The sequence below is a fragment of the Corylus avellana genome, chromosome 11, assembly GCF_965113065.1.
Source record: "Corylus avellana chromosome 11, dhCorAvel1.hap1.2, whole genome shotgun sequence".
NCBI lineage: Eukaryota > Viridiplantae > Streptophyta > Magnoliopsida > Fagales > Betulaceae > Corylus > Corylus avellana.
This window is the reverse complement of record NC_142500.1, coordinates 454,250-473,929: the sequence shown is the minus strand read 5'-3', so window position 1 is coordinate 473,929 and position 19,680 is coordinate 454,250. Positions and strand designations below refer to the sequence as shown.

The 19,680-nt window shown below is 36.5% G+C and overlaps 3 protein-coding genes and 1 pseudogene across 4 annotated transcripts; 2 read left to right on the top strand and 2 right to left on the bottom strand.

The window, feature by feature from the left end:
- Positions 1-2,405: 2,405 nt before the first annotated feature.
- Positions 2,406-3,778, top strand: LOC132166616 (LURP-one-like protein (DUF567)). Of its 2 annotated transcripts, none has more exons than XM_059577464.2 (3): positions 2,406-2,661; positions 3,134-3,376; positions 3,492-3,778. In XM_059577464.2, exons 1-3 carry the CDS (start codon positions 2,422-2,424, stop codon positions 3,627-3,629), a joined length of 621 nt encoding a protein of 206 aa, XP_059433447.1. In that variant the 5' UTR covers positions 2,406-2,421; the 3' UTR covers positions 3,630-3,778. The 2 variants fall into 2 exon arrangements, with proteins under 2 accessions (XP_059433447.1, XP_059433446.1); XM_059577463.2 differs by having other exon boundaries at positions 3,131-3,376.
- Positions 3,779-6,001: 2,223 nt separating this feature from the next.
- LOC132166672 (copper transporter 5 pseudogene) lies at positions 6,002-6,549 on the bottom strand (annotated as a pseudogene).
- A 1,972-nt stretch (positions 6,550-8,521) lies between these two features.
- On the bottom strand, positions 8,522-11,386 carry CCX4 (cation calcium exchanger 4). Its single transcript, XM_059577278.2, has one exon. The coding sequence runs from the start codon at positions 10,784-10,786 to the stop codon at positions 8,792-8,794; it is 1,995 nt and encodes a 664-aa protein (XP_059433261.2). The 5' UTR covers positions 10,787-11,386; the 3' UTR covers positions 8,522-8,791.
- Positions 11,387-13,516: 2,130 nt separating this feature from the next.
- ALDH7B4 (aldehyde dehydrogenase 7B4) lies at positions 13,517-19,439 on the top strand. The gene is made up of 14 exons (XM_088511643.1): positions 13,517-13,741; positions 14,167-14,253; positions 14,362-14,493; positions 15,175-15,247; positions 15,526-15,548; positions 15,658-15,721; positions 16,500-16,545; positions 17,042-17,222; positions 17,784-17,960; positions 18,054-18,218; positions 18,333-18,473; positions 18,572-18,669; positions 18,895-19,044; positions 19,150-19,439. Exons 1-14 carry the CDS (start codon positions 13,607-13,609, stop codon positions 19,202-19,204), a joined length of 1,527 nt encoding a protein of 508 aa, XP_088367769.1. The 5' UTR covers positions 13,517-13,606; the 3' UTR covers positions 19,205-19,439.
- The last annotated feature ends 241 nt before the right edge of the window (positions 19,440-19,680 follow it).

Here is a 19,680-nt window from a genome sequence, read left to right as displayed (position 1 = left end):
TCTTTCCACCGATGAAGAAGAAGATGAAGAAGAAGAAGAAGAAGAAATCACCCAGAGCCAGAGGGCAGGCCCACTATGGCCAGAAACCCACGCGCACTCGATTTGAGTGAGCACGCATCCCGGTGCTTGAATGGGGGACCGGGTCCCACCCACCCCACTGAGGCAGACATGTCATTGACGTCTCAGTTTTTTTGTGATTATTTTCCCGCTCTTTCCCGAAGTACCACGGCAAAAAGAGTGCATGGTGAGTTGCACGGAGTAGGTTAGCATTTCGAGGCCCTCAAGCCTTAACGTGAGCCGGTGTCCTAGGCGTAGGCGGTGAACCACAACTGAGCAATCATTCTCTCTCCTTCGCAGAGACTACTGTGATCTGTTTGGCCTTTTTCGGCTTTCTTACCTTCCTTTCTTTTTTCTTTTTTTTTTCAATTTATTGCACTGTTGCTACTGAATCATTGTTGTTATTATTATTATTTTCAATCTTATTGTGGTAAACTAGATCTATTTACCATAATCTAGGATTATAATTGTAATGCAGGTGAAATGTACGTACGAAGATGGCATCTTCAAAAAATTTCAAAAAAAAAAAATAATAATAATAATTCCGTCTTTAAACATTATATAAAAAGCACATCTCTATCTCACAATATAATTCTTTAAATATAATATATATTTTTATTAATTGAATAATTTTGAATCTACTGCTCCCTGATCGCATATGTCGTACTTGTGTCGGTGTTGCATTTAAGGCTGTACAGATTGTGTCCACCGCCTTTTTGAAATGACAAGTGGGCTGGGCACCTCGGCCCGTCACAAATCAGGCAAGGCAGCGGCCCCCCCCCCCCATTAACATTTTGGAGCTCCGAATATGTTTCTGAGATATAAAGTTTTTCTTTTAGCTTACGGCCCAAGACTTTGAGCCCAATTAATAAAAGGGCCACCCACAGAAAGGTTTACTCCATGGATTGGCCCATAAGAGTCTTGAAGTGCACTGTAACTGACTTAAGCATCAAAGGCTCATCTTGCCGGCCCGAATTGGCGTTACTCTAATAATTTTTCCTTTTGTCTTGCAGGTGACTCGTCATCCGGTCTTCCCGTTCAAAATTATGCTTTTGCATATATAATACATAACCATAAAAAGGAACAAAAGCTAGGTTAGTTTTGTCATTTGCAATGAAAGGAAAATTGGGGAGCAAGTCCATTTGTTCCTTTGCTTTCAATTGACCATGACTTTGAGTCTGTATAAAGGCTCTCATGGTGAATGATCAAAGACGTTTATGAGAGTAAATGGCGTTTGATTCTTATTCTTCCTAGTGCCTTACGCCATAAAACATCTATTTTTCAAACTAAAGCCTCAAAAGTAAGAATCCCCCCACCAAGAGGAAAGTCCTTCGTTCTCTCCCTTCAAACCTTAGCCCCTAAGATTTGTCACCAACTGTCAAGACATTCGTTTGTCTTTAAAGCGCGTGAGAATTAAAAATGCATATGAAAATTACATATTTTAAGAACACGTTTTTTTTTTTTTTTTTTTTTTTTGACATGTCCACACAAGGGAAGGGAGATGGGGGATTCGAACTAGTGACATTCGCTTCATTAGGCGTGATCCACAGCCGATTGAACTACCCCTTAAAAACTTAAGAACACATGTTTTAATTAATAAACTGTGAAGATTTTTTCAAAACCTGATTTAAAAGAAAACAAGGTCCGTAAGCAAAAAGATCATATGCATGCATTTTTGGGGGTGTACCAAACCTTAGTCCAAAATCCACCCCCAACAAGATACCCTAAATAAGGGAATCGTGCTAAAATCAAATATTCCCTTTTTTTGCCACCAAGCTGCCAACTTCAAAAAGCTCAAAATCACTTTGTTGAAACTTGGAAGTATATCTTCCCTTGTTTAATTAAAAGAAGCTTTATTTTAATTTGAGCCAACTACTTTCAATCATTGTTCTTCATGATTCTAATTTATTACCCACCTAAACACATAGACTTCTCTTTAATATTCTTTAACCATTTTTAATATTGCTCTTTGGATCTACAGCTTTGTTCAAACCATACCATTTTAAAACATAAATTTTTTCTACGTTTTCAAATCATAATTCTTTATACTTTTCACAATTTCAATTAAAATCACAATTTTAACCTATAAAATTGCAGAGGCAAATAAACTTGTGTTTATCTTTTAGCCATATGGACCCTAAGGAGGGCGCGTGAGGTAGCAAACCTCCACTACAACAAGCAACCTATGAATTTTGCCACATATTCTCCACCTAGGCACCTAGCTAGGCTTCATTGTACCACGTTGTCAAAGCCTGCCAAACCTTTGAACGTAGAAGAAACAAAGCAATCCTTTTGTTATATAAAGGAGTGGTGTATGCATGAGAGAAAGTATAAGAAACTTGAAAGAAGTGCAGAGAGAGAGAGATGGGTACAAAGGCTAGCACGATGCCAATCATAAGCAAGATGTACTGTTCCTCTTCGCAGGTTGTGCTTGTTGTTAGGAGGAGGCCACATGTAATAAGTGGTGGGGGTTTTGTGGTGACAGATTGTAGTGATCATCAGAAGGTCATTTTCAGGGTCGATGGCTGTGGAATTCGAGGCACAAAAGACGAGCTGCTTCTGAGGGATGGCAATGGAGATGCTTTGCTGCTCATCCGCCGAAAGGTATGTTCTTAATTCAACACAAAATTCATATACATACTTCTAAACAAAATTGTTTAAAATTGCACACTGAGATTTCCCAAGTTATAAGTGCGTTTTTAAACAAAATTGCAAAAAATGTTCCGTTTTCGAATCGAATGTAAGGGTGTTTTTTTTTTTTTTGTTTCTTTTTATTGAAGTGTGAATTAGAAGTGAGAGAAAACGATTCATGAGAAAGATCAGGCTCCAATAGGAGTCAACAATCTTCACAAATAGGGAGTCTTTGTGGGCTTGTGGGTATTGTCAATTCAAACATGGACTTGGAAATTAAGTCTGGTTGTAGTAGCACTTTTCCTAAAAGCGAAATAATTAACAATGAACACATACTTCTGTAGATAAATAAACAACACCACAAAAGATAACTTTATCCATATTAATTTTTAACTTTTGGCATCTTTTTCTATTTCTTTTCTCTAAAAAAAAAAAAAAAAAGCAGGGGAGAATGGTTGAGGCTCTAAGCATTTATAAGGATTGGAAGGGATACAGTTTTGACTATGAAGGTTCTCAAAAGTTAGTTTTCTGCTTAAGAGAACCCAACTTATGTGTGGTGAAGAACAATTCAATGAGAATCTCCACAGAACCCAGGGTAAGCAACAAAGACTGGGACTTCGAGATCAAAGGGTATTTCCCTAACAAAGATTGCAGCATCATCGACACCAAAGGCAATGTCGTGGCGCAGGCAAGTCATGATTTTATCTGTGAACTTGTAAACTGCAGGCAACTAGGCAAGTGATCATAATGTCAGAGATGTGTACGTGGATTATATTAATTTGTTTGTTAATGATCAATTGCAGATTGGAGCAAATGTGCAGGAGTTGATGGCAAGCAAGGATCTGTACAATGTGGTGGTGAAACCCGGCATTGATCAAGCTTTTGTTTTTGGTGTGATTGCTACTCTCGACTACATATATGGTGAATCTACGAGGTGTTGATCATTCAGAAATTATCAGACCACAACATAATGCTTTCTGTCACATATGATCAGAACATGATGCATATTATGCTAATCATGCCTTCTCTTTTCTTTTTCTTTTTTGTTTTTTGTTCTCCTTTCAGCAGGTAATGTATATGTTTGTGTTGATTAGCCATTGTAATTTGTAGTAATTGCCAATTAAGCTGTAAAAGCTATGGAAGTTTCTTTTCTAAATCTTGATAAAAGATTAGTGATTTCCAGTTCACATGATTATCTTTTATGAAATGATATGACAATCTATTAATATTGGTCGTAGGAGCTAAAGTATAAATGAGAAATATATTAAAATAAGGAGGCCAAAAAATGAATGATAAATATATTAATATTAAATATTAAATCAACATATAAAAAATAAAATTAGTATCCATTCCGTGTTAAGAAAACATAAACAAAATAAAAGATACAAAATTATTGTTTCTTAAAATCTTTCAATTTTCAATTCAATCACCTATTAAAATGAAATTTGATATTCTCCTAAATCCCTAAAATCATCTACGATTGAAAGTGGTGTTAGCAATGAGAAGGAAACAAGAAATAAAGAAAGAAAAAAAAAAGTTATTTTATTTAGGTTTGAGAGGCCCAATGCATTTTTAAAAATTCTGGATTGTCTTTTATGGGTATAAGCCAAACAAAAATTTGTTAGACTGCTTTCTTTTGAGCTTGGGGCTAAGCTAAAATTGTCTCAAATGCAATTTTAAAAGTATATTTAATAAAAAAATTACAAAACCGGGGGTGGCCATGGTCCACCCTATCTGTGAGTGCGTCCATCTCTACGTGGCTGCACAGCAAAACCAAGCAACGAGCCCACCACGTACCATATAGACGTAACCTGCTACATCCCTTCCTCTCCACGCATGTGGCGAAACGATTCTTGATCCGCCTTTTATTACTTTGCCGACTTACGTATTGAAGGTGGTTTTAGCATCACCACACTCATCACTGACAAGCCACAACGACTTTCTTTCTATCTTTTGTTGCATGTTACTCATCCTAGGTTTTGTGTGAGATGCTTATCAAAATTAATGTTTCCTGTTGTATACTGTGACTTCAACTAAATTTAGGGACAGGGAATATTGGTTTCTTGACAGCCAGCATTGCTTGCTGGAGAAGTCAACATCTTTGTCTTGGTGATTTCTATTTTTTCTTTTTCATGCTTTGAAAGTAGACCTCCATTCAAGGAAAAAGAGGTTAGAAAGGAAGAGGAAGAGTGGAGATCTTCTTCTTCTTCTTTTTCGTGAGGAATATAATTTGGTCCCACGCCAATAGAGACATTGATTTTAGAACCAGTGACAATATTCAAGCTTAACTCCAATTCATATTCCATTTTTTACTATAACTTTTATTATAAATTATTTACAAATTGATGAAAACAGTTTATGTGACATTTACCACGTTAGTCACTAAACTATTAAATATATTTGTAAAATTTTGTTGTTTAATTTTTTTACTCATGTAGATTGCCACGTTAATTTGTAAATTATTATAGTAAAAATTGTAGTACTCCAAACATTTTCCTTCGAAATATACCACCTTTTGCTTTTTCTTTATTTTCTTTTTGGTTCTTCATTTCAAAATGTTAAGCATCCACATCTAGTCCTTCAAATATTATTTTTCTTCAAATTTTAAAAATCATACCTTAAAATTACCCTACATTCGGTTTTTTCGCATCTTTCATTTTAAAGAAAATGCTTCAGCGATCCTTCAAAATGTCACTGTAGATCTTTAATCTTCTATTGTTTTCATTTTTCTCTCTTTAAGCTTAATTAAAAAAAAAAAAAAGAAAGGAAAGTGGAGGCTTTTTTAAAAGTGATTCTTCAAAATAGAAAAAGAATGGTCGTTTTACAAATTTTGAAGAACCGGGGGAGGTGAATGCTAAATAAGACCCAAAATTTCCAATAGATTGTCTAAAACATCAAATTCCTTCTATTTTAGCTAATAAGGCCCAAAAATATATTCTTTCTAGAATCTTTAAAACCAAGATAACGCCAAATTATCTTGGTTCCCTTCTTCCCCAAATTAGCCCAAAAATAGTGAATATTGTTTTTTTAATAACTAAATTAGATAATGCCACTAAGGGCACTATCCAAAGAACTACAATTGGATAGTCCACTTTTAGACCCCAGTTGAAAAATTAGCTATCACAAGCTGTATAAAGAGTTGTGGCCCTTGTGGAACTTCTCCAATTTTTTTTTTTTTTGGTTTTTTTTGGGTAAATAAGGACTTCAATCAAATGGAATTTTACATCGTCCAAAAAAAAAAAAAAAACTTCAAAAATACAAAATGGGATTCACGAATGCATGATTTTACAGATTAATAATGTATTATGTAGGAGTCTAACGTGTTATGAGTTCCCATATAGAGTAATAAAGATAACAAGTAATGATTAAAATAACATTATTAGGCCTAAATTTAAACTCTTAAAAACAACTAAAATCTAAAGCACGATGGGATAGGGTCTCGATCATGGTCACCTCACTCATCTCCACTCCTAAACAAATAATGCCCAAAAGATAGCCCCAACACAATGGCTAGAAAGACCCCTCCGTTACATGACATGATGGCCAACATAAGAAGGTACCCTATCACCGTGTTTGCCCCGAACAACAGGGAGGCGGCGAGGCGGGCAGGGCTAATTACTGGGTGGGTGCGGCCAATTTTGGAGAGAAGCGGAACGGTGATGGACGGCATCGTGGAGGAGGTCTTGGAGGTGGAGGACTTGAAGCGGAGCCGACGGCCCTCCATGTACTGGTAGAAGGCAGAGAAGAGGAAGCAGGCAAGTAACGTGAGGAGGTAACTCGTCCATGTCTTGGTCCTCCACCAGTCTACAAAGAGGGTCACCTTCTTCCCCCAGTATATGGTCATGTGCATCATCTTCTATATTTTTCTATTCACCACACATAGAGATTGAGCTACACACACGCTACACAGAGGCAGAGCTATATACACACACATACACATTGGACGGTTTGGCTTGGGCAGAAAAGATAAAAGAAGAAGCTTCGTGTCCACGTGATGGTACGGATCATACTTCCTTGAATAATGCACTTTGGAGAATTACAATATTTCCAATATACAATATACAATATTCTTTTGTACGGACAACTAAGATTGTATAAAGAATATTGAGGATCGATTTTCCTTTTGTAAAGAACGTGGGGTGTCTATCCCAAAACCAAAAAAGAAAGAAAAAACCAAAAGGGTTCAAAGAACTAGAGCAGTTAAATTGAAAGTAAAAGCAAGCAAAGTGCAATTGAGTAGTTTTAGCAGGGATCAAGCTTTCCACATAGGCATCAAGCAAGATGAAACAACTTCTATGAAATCACATAAAGATACCAAAATATAATCCAGCTTCAGAGCCCGAGTATGAAGATGCTTTGAGTGTTTGTTTGCATTCTGTTCCTTTACCTATGAGAGAAAACAAACTGCGCCAGGTCTTTAAGGGTTTATAGAGTGAGTTCATATTCAAATTCTAAACATTACCTTTGAAATTTATGCGCATCATCATCCCAGATGTCTGATCTATGTAATCATCCCAAGTATATCATGTCTCCACTACCAATCAAGGAATTAGATGAACTTCCCATTGCACAAGCACAAGAAGGAAGAGAAGGGAATGATGGCCAACAAGAACATCCTAAGTAATTCTATATGTAATGAATGTATAATACACTAATATTCTCTTTAAAAAAAAAAAAAAACCAAAAATGTAACTTCTAACCACAATCAAATTAAGTCCATATAAGATTGGTTAGTTACTACTTGTGAGACCAAGAACATATTAATGAAGCTGACTGATAAGTAATATCCTATCTCGGTATAAAATGAATGGAGACCACTAGATCTAGTCTAAAACAAAGACATACAACATTTAACATGGACATTCTACATTCTTGTCAGATAATGCAGGTGTCGCAACTGAGAGATGTCAAAACCATCAAGTATGAGACAATATGGCTGAACAGACTATGCATAGCATGAGATCTCATACAAAAAAATTAAAACCATTAGCTCAAATACTCCACAAAACATAGTATACATTGACAATCAAGCCAAAAGTGTCTGAGCAAGAAGCTAAAGCCTAAAAAAAATAAATGCTATGTGAAAATGTTGGAATTAATGTTGGAATTAAAACTTCTTATGAAAAGTACATTTACAACCTCTAACTACCAAACAATTTGCAATTGTTTAGATGCAACAATGTCGCTTTGCTCATGTAGACGGCTTTTAGAATATGCATTGTGGTATGCGATTTCGAATATTATACCAGGCTTTGACTTCCCTCACCGGAAGCCAATTGATTTTCAGATAAGATGGTAAAGGTCCAATCCAACAAATAGCATCACAGCCAAGGTCATGGATTTGAGTCGCAGAAGTGTCATATTGAGAGTATTGAATATATTAATAAATTTTTTTCTTCTAAGTTTGTCTTTTTCTATTTTCTGATTATTAATTTTTTGGGTTTTTTTTTTTTTTTTGGTTGTCTTTTTCACCTTTTTTCTAAAATTTTTATCATAAGTAATTGTCATTTTTTGTGCAATAGGGGATATTGCAACCCCAATAGACGTTTGTGGGGGACATTGCACAAATTAAAAGTTTAGAAGTTTAAAAGGACATTGCAAATTGCTCGGTAGTTAGAGGGAGGTCAATGTAGTTTCCCCCAAAATCTTTGTACAAAAGGATGCATTGATTATTGTAAATATTTGAGTTTGACGCTACGAGGTAAAAGAAACATAAAAAATGTAAACCATCTATTTTGCAGTGCAACGATCACATTTAACTAAACTACACCACTAAGCAAAGCACAATGTCCAACACCAGATAAAGATGCAAAATATGACAAAAAAATATGTATAACCAAAAATCAAACAATGTAAAAGGTACAAGAGTTGAGAGAGTATTGGATAATTCTCTTCCAGATTAACATGACATTTTTTATCATTGATGATATTTACTTCATTTCATTATGAATAAATATTGCTGTCAGACAACTTACAGCATTGACGCTGTCATTCCAACTTGTCAAGATAAAGCAAGAGTGTGAACTGACCACCATCAAAATGAAATGTGTTCTCATAATCAGAAATCATCATATCACTAAGCTAGTGACAAATACACAAGTTGTCAAATGCCAAACAGCTCTACTGACACAACACCCATAGATGTGCTCAACCTAAAGGAGAGAAATATCAGATAGATTGCTATGAGGCCAACTCCTAACACCTTGTTAGGGCGCATATCATTCCTTGGTAACACAACAAGTGACCAAGCAAGTCCCATCATTAGAAATCCCATAGTAAGAAACAGGCTACTGTCTCTGGGAACTGTGTATGATTCAGGCCTCTTAGACCAGGCTCCAAGCAGCATTGAGATCCCCAAACCAGCAAGCGTGTTGAACATAGGTCCTGCAAAGCATCCTGACATGGCAATCTGCACTCCATCTCCACCATTCATCGCCAGTTGAACATTCGACATCAAATCACCCATTGAATTTCCCCATGCCAATACGGTTACTCCAAGGATTGATGGGTTAATTCCCAAAATTACGCCTAATGCCACCAGCAAAGCAACAAGCTCATTTGCAACAATGTAGAACCAGATAATACTCATAAAAAATCCCCCCAAAACCCATGGCAATACAAATTTGCGAGGTGGCTGATCAGGTCTTGTGTATAGATATGCAAGAACACCAAGTATACCACCAAAAACAATACCAATAAAATATGCAATTTGTCCACTCAAAGAACTCACATCATCCTGAATGTTCCACAAAAATGCCAGAAGAATGGGAGCAAATGAAGCACTTGCAATAGCATACCCTTTCGACCACCGCTCCTCCTCAACTACTGGTATTGTAAGCCGTCTTGGGAGAGTCAATGGCATCTCCAGCAGTGATAATAATTTAAAACATGAGCAAGAAGACTGTCTGTTCAATGTCTCCTCTTCATTCCAACCCCACAAAGACCTTGGACTCTCTGAACTAGCCTTCACACCCTGGTTCGAATAGATTTGCACATTTGATGCCCACATCCACTGAGGCAACTTACTTTGGAGGTGTGGCACATCACTGCTGGTGTCAGACTCAAGTAGTGTGGAATATATAGAATCATCCTCCTCACTACCCTGAGAAAAGATACTTCCTCTAACAGGAAGCAATGGTGTTACAGCGTCCAACTTCAACCTTCGAGCATGTTTTCTCAGAATTTCATTTGCAGCAACCGCAAATGCATAAACCAAATAAATTGAAACGAAGGCTATTGCACCCGCAACGGTCACCTTACCAACAGCCAATATGATGGCAAGTGACATGACACTGAAGAGGAAGAAACATACATCTCTGATAAAGCATTTCCTATCAATCTGAACCCTACTCTCTGCCACGCAAAGAGATATAGTCCCCACAACAATACAAGTGACAAAGACAGCTCCTCCCAGCACACTATTCAGACCCACTTCGCCCGCATCCTTACCCACAAAAGCAGCAATGCTTGCAAACACATCAGGAGCTCCATTCCCCAAAGGAAGCAAGGAAACTCCAGCAACAGTGGCTGGCAACTTCAAGAGACTTGAAAGCTTCTCCAAAGAACAACAAAAGTAGTCCGCAGCAGTATTACCCAATACATAGAACAAAGCAGCCAACCATATCCCCAAAATTAAATACCCCAAAACACTAACATTCTTACAATCACAATAAAAGAACACGATGTAATTGAAAAACCCACCTGACGTACACTCCGGGTGGGCAATCAAAAACTCGCATTGGCTCCGGTAGCCCTTGTGTTTGGACAATCCACGACATAATTTCGGATCTTTGACCGTCAAATTATTTGTATCAGACCCATTAACGACATGAATGCTACTATAATTCGACGAACTAACATTAACTTGAGCAATTACCCGACGAATAACCTCAATCCGATCACCGCGATCATCAAAACCACCAACTTTCGGACCCCACTGAGGAGCTAGAGCTGAAGGCGACTTCCCAAGAAACGGATTTCTCCGAAAACCATCCTGATTGTAGAATAAGAAAAACAACACCAGAGCACAAATTCCATTGAAAAGGCCACGAAACCGGGAATTTTTCTCTCCCAAAACCCCTTTCGGTTGTTCTATCATGTTACTCCTCCTCCTCAAACTCTAAATTTGTGGAATCAATTAATCACCAAAATCCAAGCACTTTGCAACCAAGGGAAAAATGGGTTTAGGGTTTCAAATGAAACCCTAGTCGGAATTGATCGGACAGATTAACAATTAACATGCAAAGACCTGGAATTACGTACGCTGCTACATACGGCGCAATTTAGAGTACAATTCCGTTGGGGGTTCGAAACGGAATTAGATGTATTATGGGGGTGAGATATTATTGGAGCCAATTTTGCAAAGGTTTTGTCTTTCTCTCAAAAGAACAAGGCATGCTTGGTGTTACCTGAGAGCGCGAGAGGTAGGCGAGGAGGAGGGGGGTAAAGAACAAAAGACGAGCAGCTTCGAGGCAGTTTCCTCAGACGTACGACGATGATATCTAGCCAAGGCTTGTGGGCGCGGGGGAGCACAAAGGCAGAGGGGGCTATCTGATGTGTCTCTTTCTTTCTTCGTCGGGGTTCTGATCTTTTCTTGTACTTCCTTCAGGTTGTTTCCGGTCGGAAAGGTATCACCCAACGTTCAAAGTAGTTTGGTGAAGTCTTGGGGTTTGCAAAAAGAATTGTATTACATGTGTACACAAAAGAAAATTCGTTTAGCAATAAAAAGAATGGAGATGCTTAAGAAATGAAAAAAGTTTCAAAATTGAGTAATGCTATAAGTCATTCTTGTATTGTTTTTATATTTTTATAAAAATTACGTGGCTTTTTAAATCACTATTGTGTTTGTAATTGATCATTATTCAATTTTAATTAATAATAATTTTAAGAACCACGTCATTTTTTGAGCGACACAATATGAACTTCTATAATTACTTTTTTAAAACTAGCTCAATTGAACTAGTGATTTGAGAAGAACCTTCGAATCACTTGTTTTTCTACCTCATTCGTTGTGGGTTCGCACAAGTGACTAAAGAGAGTTCCAAAACTATTAAGTTGAGAGACTCTTTCAAATACTCGATCAAGAAAGGTTGTTTAGCGTTTAAAATCAAGTCTACTCAAAAGGCTCGGTTGGAAGGTTGGTCGATGTTCAATCAAACGAGTAGGTTTCATTAAAGATTCAATATTACTCTCCATAAGCTTGGTTGGAAAAGCGTTTGAGTGAGATGAAGATCGAAAAAAGGCAAAGAAGATCGGTTAGTACTCGTTTGAAAGCCACTAGAAGAAATCTGTGAAACCCTAGCAACTTCCGAACAGTTCTAAAAGCTGCTTTTGAAAACACCATTTTCTAGTGTTTTAATTGCCTTAAAACACCAAGTATTTTCCCTTAGTCTATATAAACACCATAGTGCACAATTTCTCGTAGACCTAGAGGCCATAATTTTGTGAGCCAAGAGAGACATTTCATATACCTATGCTTTCTATTGTTCGTTTCTTCTAGCGTTTATAGAAAACCATATATGCATTTTAAACCTTCCGCCACCAAAGTTCTACATTGCTAAGGAGATCAAGTAGAAAATTTGTTAGAGTTACGAAATTATTGCAAGTAAGGTTTTTATTGCAAAGGTTTTGCGAATATAAAAGCTGATGTTAATATATATATATATATATATATATATATATATATATATATATAAAAGGAAAAAAAAAAAAAAAAGGATAAAAATATGCTTTTGTGAAAACTGTGAGTAGATTGGAAGAAGAGTACAATTGATACAAAGTATCCTTGAGCCCAGAACCTCCACACCAAGCCCACTAGTATGCTCGGGGTTTTGTCTTTTTTGGGCCTCAAACGGTAGAACTTAACTATTATGGAGAGGCCATGGGCCCAACACTATTTAAGTAGCACTAAAAATAATATTTTTATTTTACTATTATCTTCTTCTTCTGACGTGGCAATGATAATCTACTCTTGACTTTTCTTTCTTTCTTTTTTTCTTCTTTTCTTGATAATAACATTTATAATGAAATTTTATTATCTCATGTTAGGATAAGTGGGATTTGCTTGCATCCAATTATTAACAAAAATTAACGGTGAGGATTGTAAAATTGGGAAAAAAATTAAATAACTGATAAAGCTGAGTTTCATCTCACAATCTCTCACCATTTATTTGAAACTGATCTTCAATTATCAAAGAGAAATGCCATTTTGTTTATTCTTTTCATTTTTCCGTATATCTTCATTCATATATTTTTTAAAAAATTAATCATTAAACCAGTAGGATTTACACCATTACCAATGTGCCTCGTACAAATTTAATTGTTGATTTTTTTTAAAAAATAAAATAAGTGAGAAATGGATCAGCGAATAAGAAACATAAGTCTTGTTTATGACATATTTGAGTCTGCGTTTGAAATGTTTAAAAGTGCGTTTAATACTTAAAAAGTTGTCTCTAAGAGTAACTCAATCGATTATAGACCACACATAATAAAGCGGATATCACTAGTTCGAATCTCCTCTCCGCATTACCTTGTCTAGACATATAAAACAAAAAAAAAAAAAAAAAAAATCAAAACTCTATTTGAACATCATCAATCAAACGATGGAGGCAAGCCAAATCCCTGAACTTTTGCAAGCGGAGAGACTGACACGTCTCTCCTACCTCAGCGGATCAGAGAATATCTGACAAGGCGACACCACAGGATCATTTGACCAACTCCAATCATCGGAAAACACGTTCAAACGAGATAGGTATTCTAGTAACTTGACAACTCCTTTCGTCTTAAAAAGCACCCACTACCACACGTATGCAGTGAACAAACGGTACTGATCCGTTTACGTTGCAATTATTTGGCAGTTGCCAGCCAAGGCAATTCGTTTTTGCCAATCTGAAAAATTGGAGCTTTGATACTTGCAGAGATGGGGTTCGCAAAGAAAGAGTATGAATTTCTGGCTGAGATCGGTCTGGGACCCGAGAATCTTGGTGGGTACGTAAGTGGTGCATGGAAAGCAACTGGGTCGGTTGTCTCCTCTGTGAATCCTTCAAACAATCAGGTTTTTTAGTTTTGGCTTACTCAATTTTTTTTTTCATTGTTTGATTGTAGAAGCTGAGCGTCAGATCTTTAGAGAAAGTATTCGTTTTGCGTTATTGTAGAAAGTTATAGTTTCTGATTGTGAAACTATATGGGGGATAGGATTCTGGTTGAGTGGAATTTTGGTCTAATCTGAAGTTTTTGTTTTCAGTTTTCACAGTTTTAAGTGAGAGAACGAAATTATGATATTTGTATTACCGAATAGAAAACAATTGGATTTGAGCTTAATTATCAAATCCGCAACCTCAATGTCTTTTTTTTTTTTTTTTCTTTCTTGGAAGGTTCAATATTAGTTGATAATCCTATGAGAAAGTTTTTTCGCTTATTATTTGTGGGTTATTAGTTTTTTCTGTACTACGTTATGATTCTCGTGCATTTTGGATCTAGACAATTGCTAAAGTCACGGAGGCATCTATTCAAGATTATGAGGAGGGAATGCGTGCTTGCAATGAAGCGGCCAAGAAATGGATGAGTGTCAGTTGATCATGTTCTTTGCTATCGACATCATAGAAGCACGTCAAATTTCAGCATTCAGTGAGGATGCCCGAAGTTTATTTGACAGTTAATATATTATTTTTGCAGATTCCTGCACCAAAGAGAGGTGAAATAGTAAGGCAGATAGGAGACGCACTAAGAGCCAAATTGGAGCTTCTGGGTAGGCTTGTGTCGCTTGAGATGGGAAAGATTCTTCCTGAAGGAATTGGCGAAGTTCAAGTATGATACTATACTATTCATTGGCTAAATATATTCGCTCTTTAATATTTCGTTGGGCAACAAGAAAATCCATTTTTATAGGGGCAGGAAGCAAAGGTTGGGGCTGTGCCCTGAGGCATCTTCCTTAAATGTCACTCTTAAGCAGGCCTTTTGGTGATGGCCTCAGCTGCTTTTAGGAGTTAGGACTAAATAATATTATCAACTAAATTGATAAATCTGGAGTTGTAAATTATGATGTCTTACACTTCTTTTTGGTTGTTCTATGCCCAGCAACCTCCAATGAGGTGGTTTACTGAAGTACATATTTACCCGCTAGTTGTTGCACAGGGTTTTCTTAATATTGATCTTTCCAGGTGGACCAATATCAGATGCTGTATATGTCTAATCAGTTTGTAATTTTCCAACCTGACTTATATATATTGGTTAGGATGGATAGATGCACCATCAAGAGTAACTAGGATCAATTCAATCACAATTCCAAACATCTGGAATCTGTATTCTTCTTCATTTCTATTTATGTATTTCTATTATTTTGAGTTCCTTTCTTCGTTTATTTATTTATTTTTTATTTGCTTATTGTTGGGCATGCCTTGGTCATATGGCATTCCACGAGTTGAGCTTTGAAGTAAATGTTAGTGATTGTTAACTTTTTTGAGTAACTCCAAAGTTCTATCCTTGCAGGAAATTATTGATATGTGTGATTATGCTGTTGGGTTAAGCCGACAGCTGAATGGATCTGTCATACCTTCAGAACGTATGCTCCTTCATTCCAATAAATGTGAACTCTTATTTTTTAATAGTCCTCTGATTGATAATTTGAATAACTCCATCAATTATCAGAAGCTTTGCTGTAACTTAATATGAAAACTTTTAATTGCTGAGCTTAAAATGTTAATTAACTTGTTTCTGGTTTTTACTGTTTGCTTTAATAGAGTCTGCAGTTAAAGATTGGTTTCTATTTTGGTATCATTGTCTCTCTTGAGCTAATTTCTTGCAAAGATGCTAACTTATATCTGCCTTTCTTCTTTTCAGGACCAGATCATATGATGCTTGAGGTGCAGTACTGAATCAGACATTGGACTGTGATTAAATTTTATTAACTTTGAATATTATGTTACTTTGACTATGTTATCATCGATTGTGGTGTGCATGCTCTAAGTGCAGGTGTGGAATCCGCTGGGAATAGTCGGTGTTATTACTGCTTTCAACTTTCCATGCGCTGTTCTTGGTTTGTTCTTTTTTCTGTCTCATGGTCACTGAGAAAGTTCTCTTTATTTTGTCGATTCATGAACTGATAAGGATCATTTAGATCTATTGCATTTAAATTGTCTGAAACATATTTAAGGGTCCAGTATTATCATCGGTTTTGTTTGTGGATATTTAGTGCAATGCCTCAGAGGTGTATGCTACCATGAAGTTTAGCATGAGTGAACACACTTGGCTAGATCTAATTGTCTTTGTTAGATATTAATGAGGAGCACTTTACCACAAGTTTACATTCATAAGATTCTTTTAAGTATAATATGCTATATTTCTGATGAATAAAAATAATTTGGACCTATGTTACTCATGCAAAAATGCAGCCTTCCCTTGATTTTACAAGTTTGCATATCTAGCTATTCCTTAGGTAGGTTTGTCTTGACCTCTTTCACTCAAACAAAACTATATTTTTGTCTAGATCTTACAACTTGCATATTTTGCTATTCTTGTGTGAGTTTGGTTTGCTTCTTTTGCTTGTTTGCATAGTACACTGAATCGATTCAAACTGGTAATACTCCATGTTATTCTATTTCAGGTTCTCTCTATATAATACTAGATCAACGTCTAGATGGGTGGATGGAAAAATCTTTTATTGATTAGAAATTTACTGTCTGTGATTGCAAAACTTCATGTACTGTTCGGATGTGACATTTTGCAGTCCTACATTTAGTATTCAAGTGCCTATGTTATGAAACTTGTTTGCTTCCAGCCTTTTCAAACATTGATTTCTTTCTCTGATGCTTTAGGATGGAATGCCTGCATTGCTTTAGTCTGCGGTAACTGTGTTGTGTGGTAAGTTACATGTCCATCTCCTGACTTCATGGCTTTTCTTACATTCTGTTCGCTTATTCTTTTAAACATGTTTTGTTTTAATACCTAGACATTTCCTTTTGAAATTTAATTGATATGATAAATGTTTATAGCACTTATCTCAGTTTATTCTATTTCACCTTTTGCAAGTTACTGATCACTGCATCATAACTCTAACATGATATCCAGTATTTGCCATTGTCGAGTTTTTCTCTTTCTTCTTCGTTCTTGAAGACACCATAAACTTCGGAGTCCCCCCTCCTCCCTTCAGCCTAAGCCATCCTAGTTATTTATTGCCATGGGCCCATGGCCATTTAATTCTGCTCAACATATCTAGCATCCCTGTAGTTGTAACCTTATTTTCAAAGGTTCACTTTCCAATATCATCAGATCCTTTCCATTGAGTACAACAGTATGTTCTACTATATTCACTTGCATAGATTACAAATCTAACTACTTGGCATGTGATGCACTTTAGGAAGGGTGCTCCAACAACTCCATTGATAACTATTGCTGTAACAAAGCTTGTGGCAGAAGTTTTTGAGAAGAACAACTTGCCTGGTGCAATATTTACCTCGTTCTGTGGAGGTGCTGAAATTGGTCAAGCAATAGCAAAAGATGCACGCATAGCGCTGGTCTCATTCACTGGAAGTTCAAAGGTAGATTGGTGATATGCATGTGCCATTAGCATCATGCATGCTTTTATTAAATATAAAAATATAAATACAAAGTTCTTCCATTCTTGAAGTGTGAAAACATGAATTTTTGTGTGAGATGAGGCTGACATGAATTTGCATATAAAAATTTTGAACCAGGAAACATATTCAGTGGGCCGTACCTTTATGTCTTTATGATTTACTAATGCCTTCTCTCTCTTTTTTTTTTTTTTTTTTTTTTTTTTTTTTTTTTTTATAAAAAAAATTACTTTTGGTGTAAAAGAGCTATTCCTTGCAAAGTCCGATGTCTACTAAAAACGCACACATGTTTTTTATGCATATGCAGTCATATCTTTGATGAGTTTCAATTAAATACGAGTTTAATGACCATGTAGTCATCTGCCCTCCCCCGTCTCTCAACTCCCACAGGAAGAAAGGGAAAACTATGTCTGCCATCTGTTTAAGAGCTTTGTGTAATCCATTTAAATGAATTTTTAGGTTAGAATGTTTACCCTCATCCTCATCTTCATTACGGAAGTGTTTGTCTTGCATTCCCAAGTATAGGTAGGTTTGATGGTCCAACAAACGGTAAGTGAAAGATTTGCGAAATGCTTGCTTGAATTAAGTGGGAACAATGCCATAATTGTCATGGATGATGCCGATATCGGGCTGGCTGTGCGTTCTATTTTGTTTGCAGCTGTTGGTACAGCTGGTCAGCGCTGCACAACGTGCCGTAGACTGGTAATATATTTCTATTTATGATTTTGATGACATAGTTCCAACATGGTCATAGAAGTTAAGTCTTACAGCAATATCTTTGTTTACTTGGTGTAGTTTCTGCATGAAAGCATATATCAAAAGGTATTGGATCAACTAATCGTAGTTTACAAGCAAGTCAAAATTGGGGACCCTTTGGAGAAAGGAACTCTCGTTGGACCATTACATACTCAGGCCTCCAGGGACAACTTTGAGAAAGGGATTTCAAGCATAAAATCTCAGGCATGTCTTGTTTTGCTTGTAATCTACTATTGTTAGTATCTCCAATTCTTTGGCAGTATCGAATGTACTCTAGTGTTTATTGTTTGCATAACTACTTGATATTTGTTTAATCAGGGAGGAAAAATCCTGGTAGGTGGTTCAGTAATAGAGTCAGATGGAAATTTTGTACAGCCAACGATTGTCGAGATCTCTCCAGGTGCCTCTGTAGTGAAAGAAGAATTGTTTGGTCCAGTTCTATATGTTATGAAATTTAAGGTAGTTTATTCATGATATTGCATCCATTTGCATAAATGGTTTTGTTTGAATTTCTTCTTGGATCAAACTTACAATTTTGCATTGGAAAACTTGCACAGACTCTAGAAGAAGCCATTGAAATGAACAATTCTGTACCACAAGGATTGAGTAGTTCAATATTCACTCGCAAGCCTGAAGTTATATTTAAATGGATTGGGTGAGTGCTTAGAACTTGATCTTTGGAGTGCGTTTGAAAGATTTATATAGTTATGCCCTTGAGCATAAACTAGAGACGTAAAGTTTAATGCTACTATGACCTCATTAAATAGTGTTAAAGTAGACAATTCTATGAAATGTAAAAGTCTGTTATAGTTCTATATTATGATTATCTCTCTTGTTTGTAGTATGTAATCATACGTTCATGCATTTGGGCATTATGTAGGCCACACGGCAGTGATTGTGGAATAGTAAATGTGAACATACCTACCAATGGAGCTGAGATTGGTGGTGCTTTTGGTGGAGAAAAGGCAACTGGTGGCGGTCGTGAAGCAGGAAGCGACTCCTGGAAGCAATACATGCGACGCTCAACATGGTAATATTTTACTGAACTTATTGATTTGCTTTGATTTGTGTCTGAAACTTTTGATCGATATGTTGTATTTTTCACGACTTAACTGTTCTTTCTTGTCCTTGGCAGTACAATCAATTATGGAAGTGAACTACCGTTGGCTCAGGGGATCAATTTTGGATAATTAGAAGGCTTCTCAGTTCTCAGTGAGTTGCAATTGCTGTCTGCCATGACATGGTATCTCCGTTTCACATGGAGGCTCCAGATACATCCAACAAAATCTGCTGTCAAGCTCGTGCCTCTCCTGCCACTTTTAATGCGTTCCAAAAAAACAAAAGAACAAACAAAGGAGATTTTAGGTGTTTGATAAAGAACTGGTCTTATTTCTAGTTCTAAAAATAAAAGCAGTTTTAGAATAATTCCAGAGGTCTATTTGGAAAATGGGTCGATAGCTACTCACCTGGTTCACTCTCAGATAAGATAGCTCTAGTCAACCTTAAGAGGCTTCTGATGAAAAAAAAAAAAAAACAGAACAGAAAAACAGGCTTCTGCAAAAAATTTTACCTTTTGTTAAAAGGCATACTTTTTTATTAAGCATCTGTGGTGTATACGTTTGTTGCTACTTTTCCCAACAAGGACAATCTCATTCTGGAATTCCTG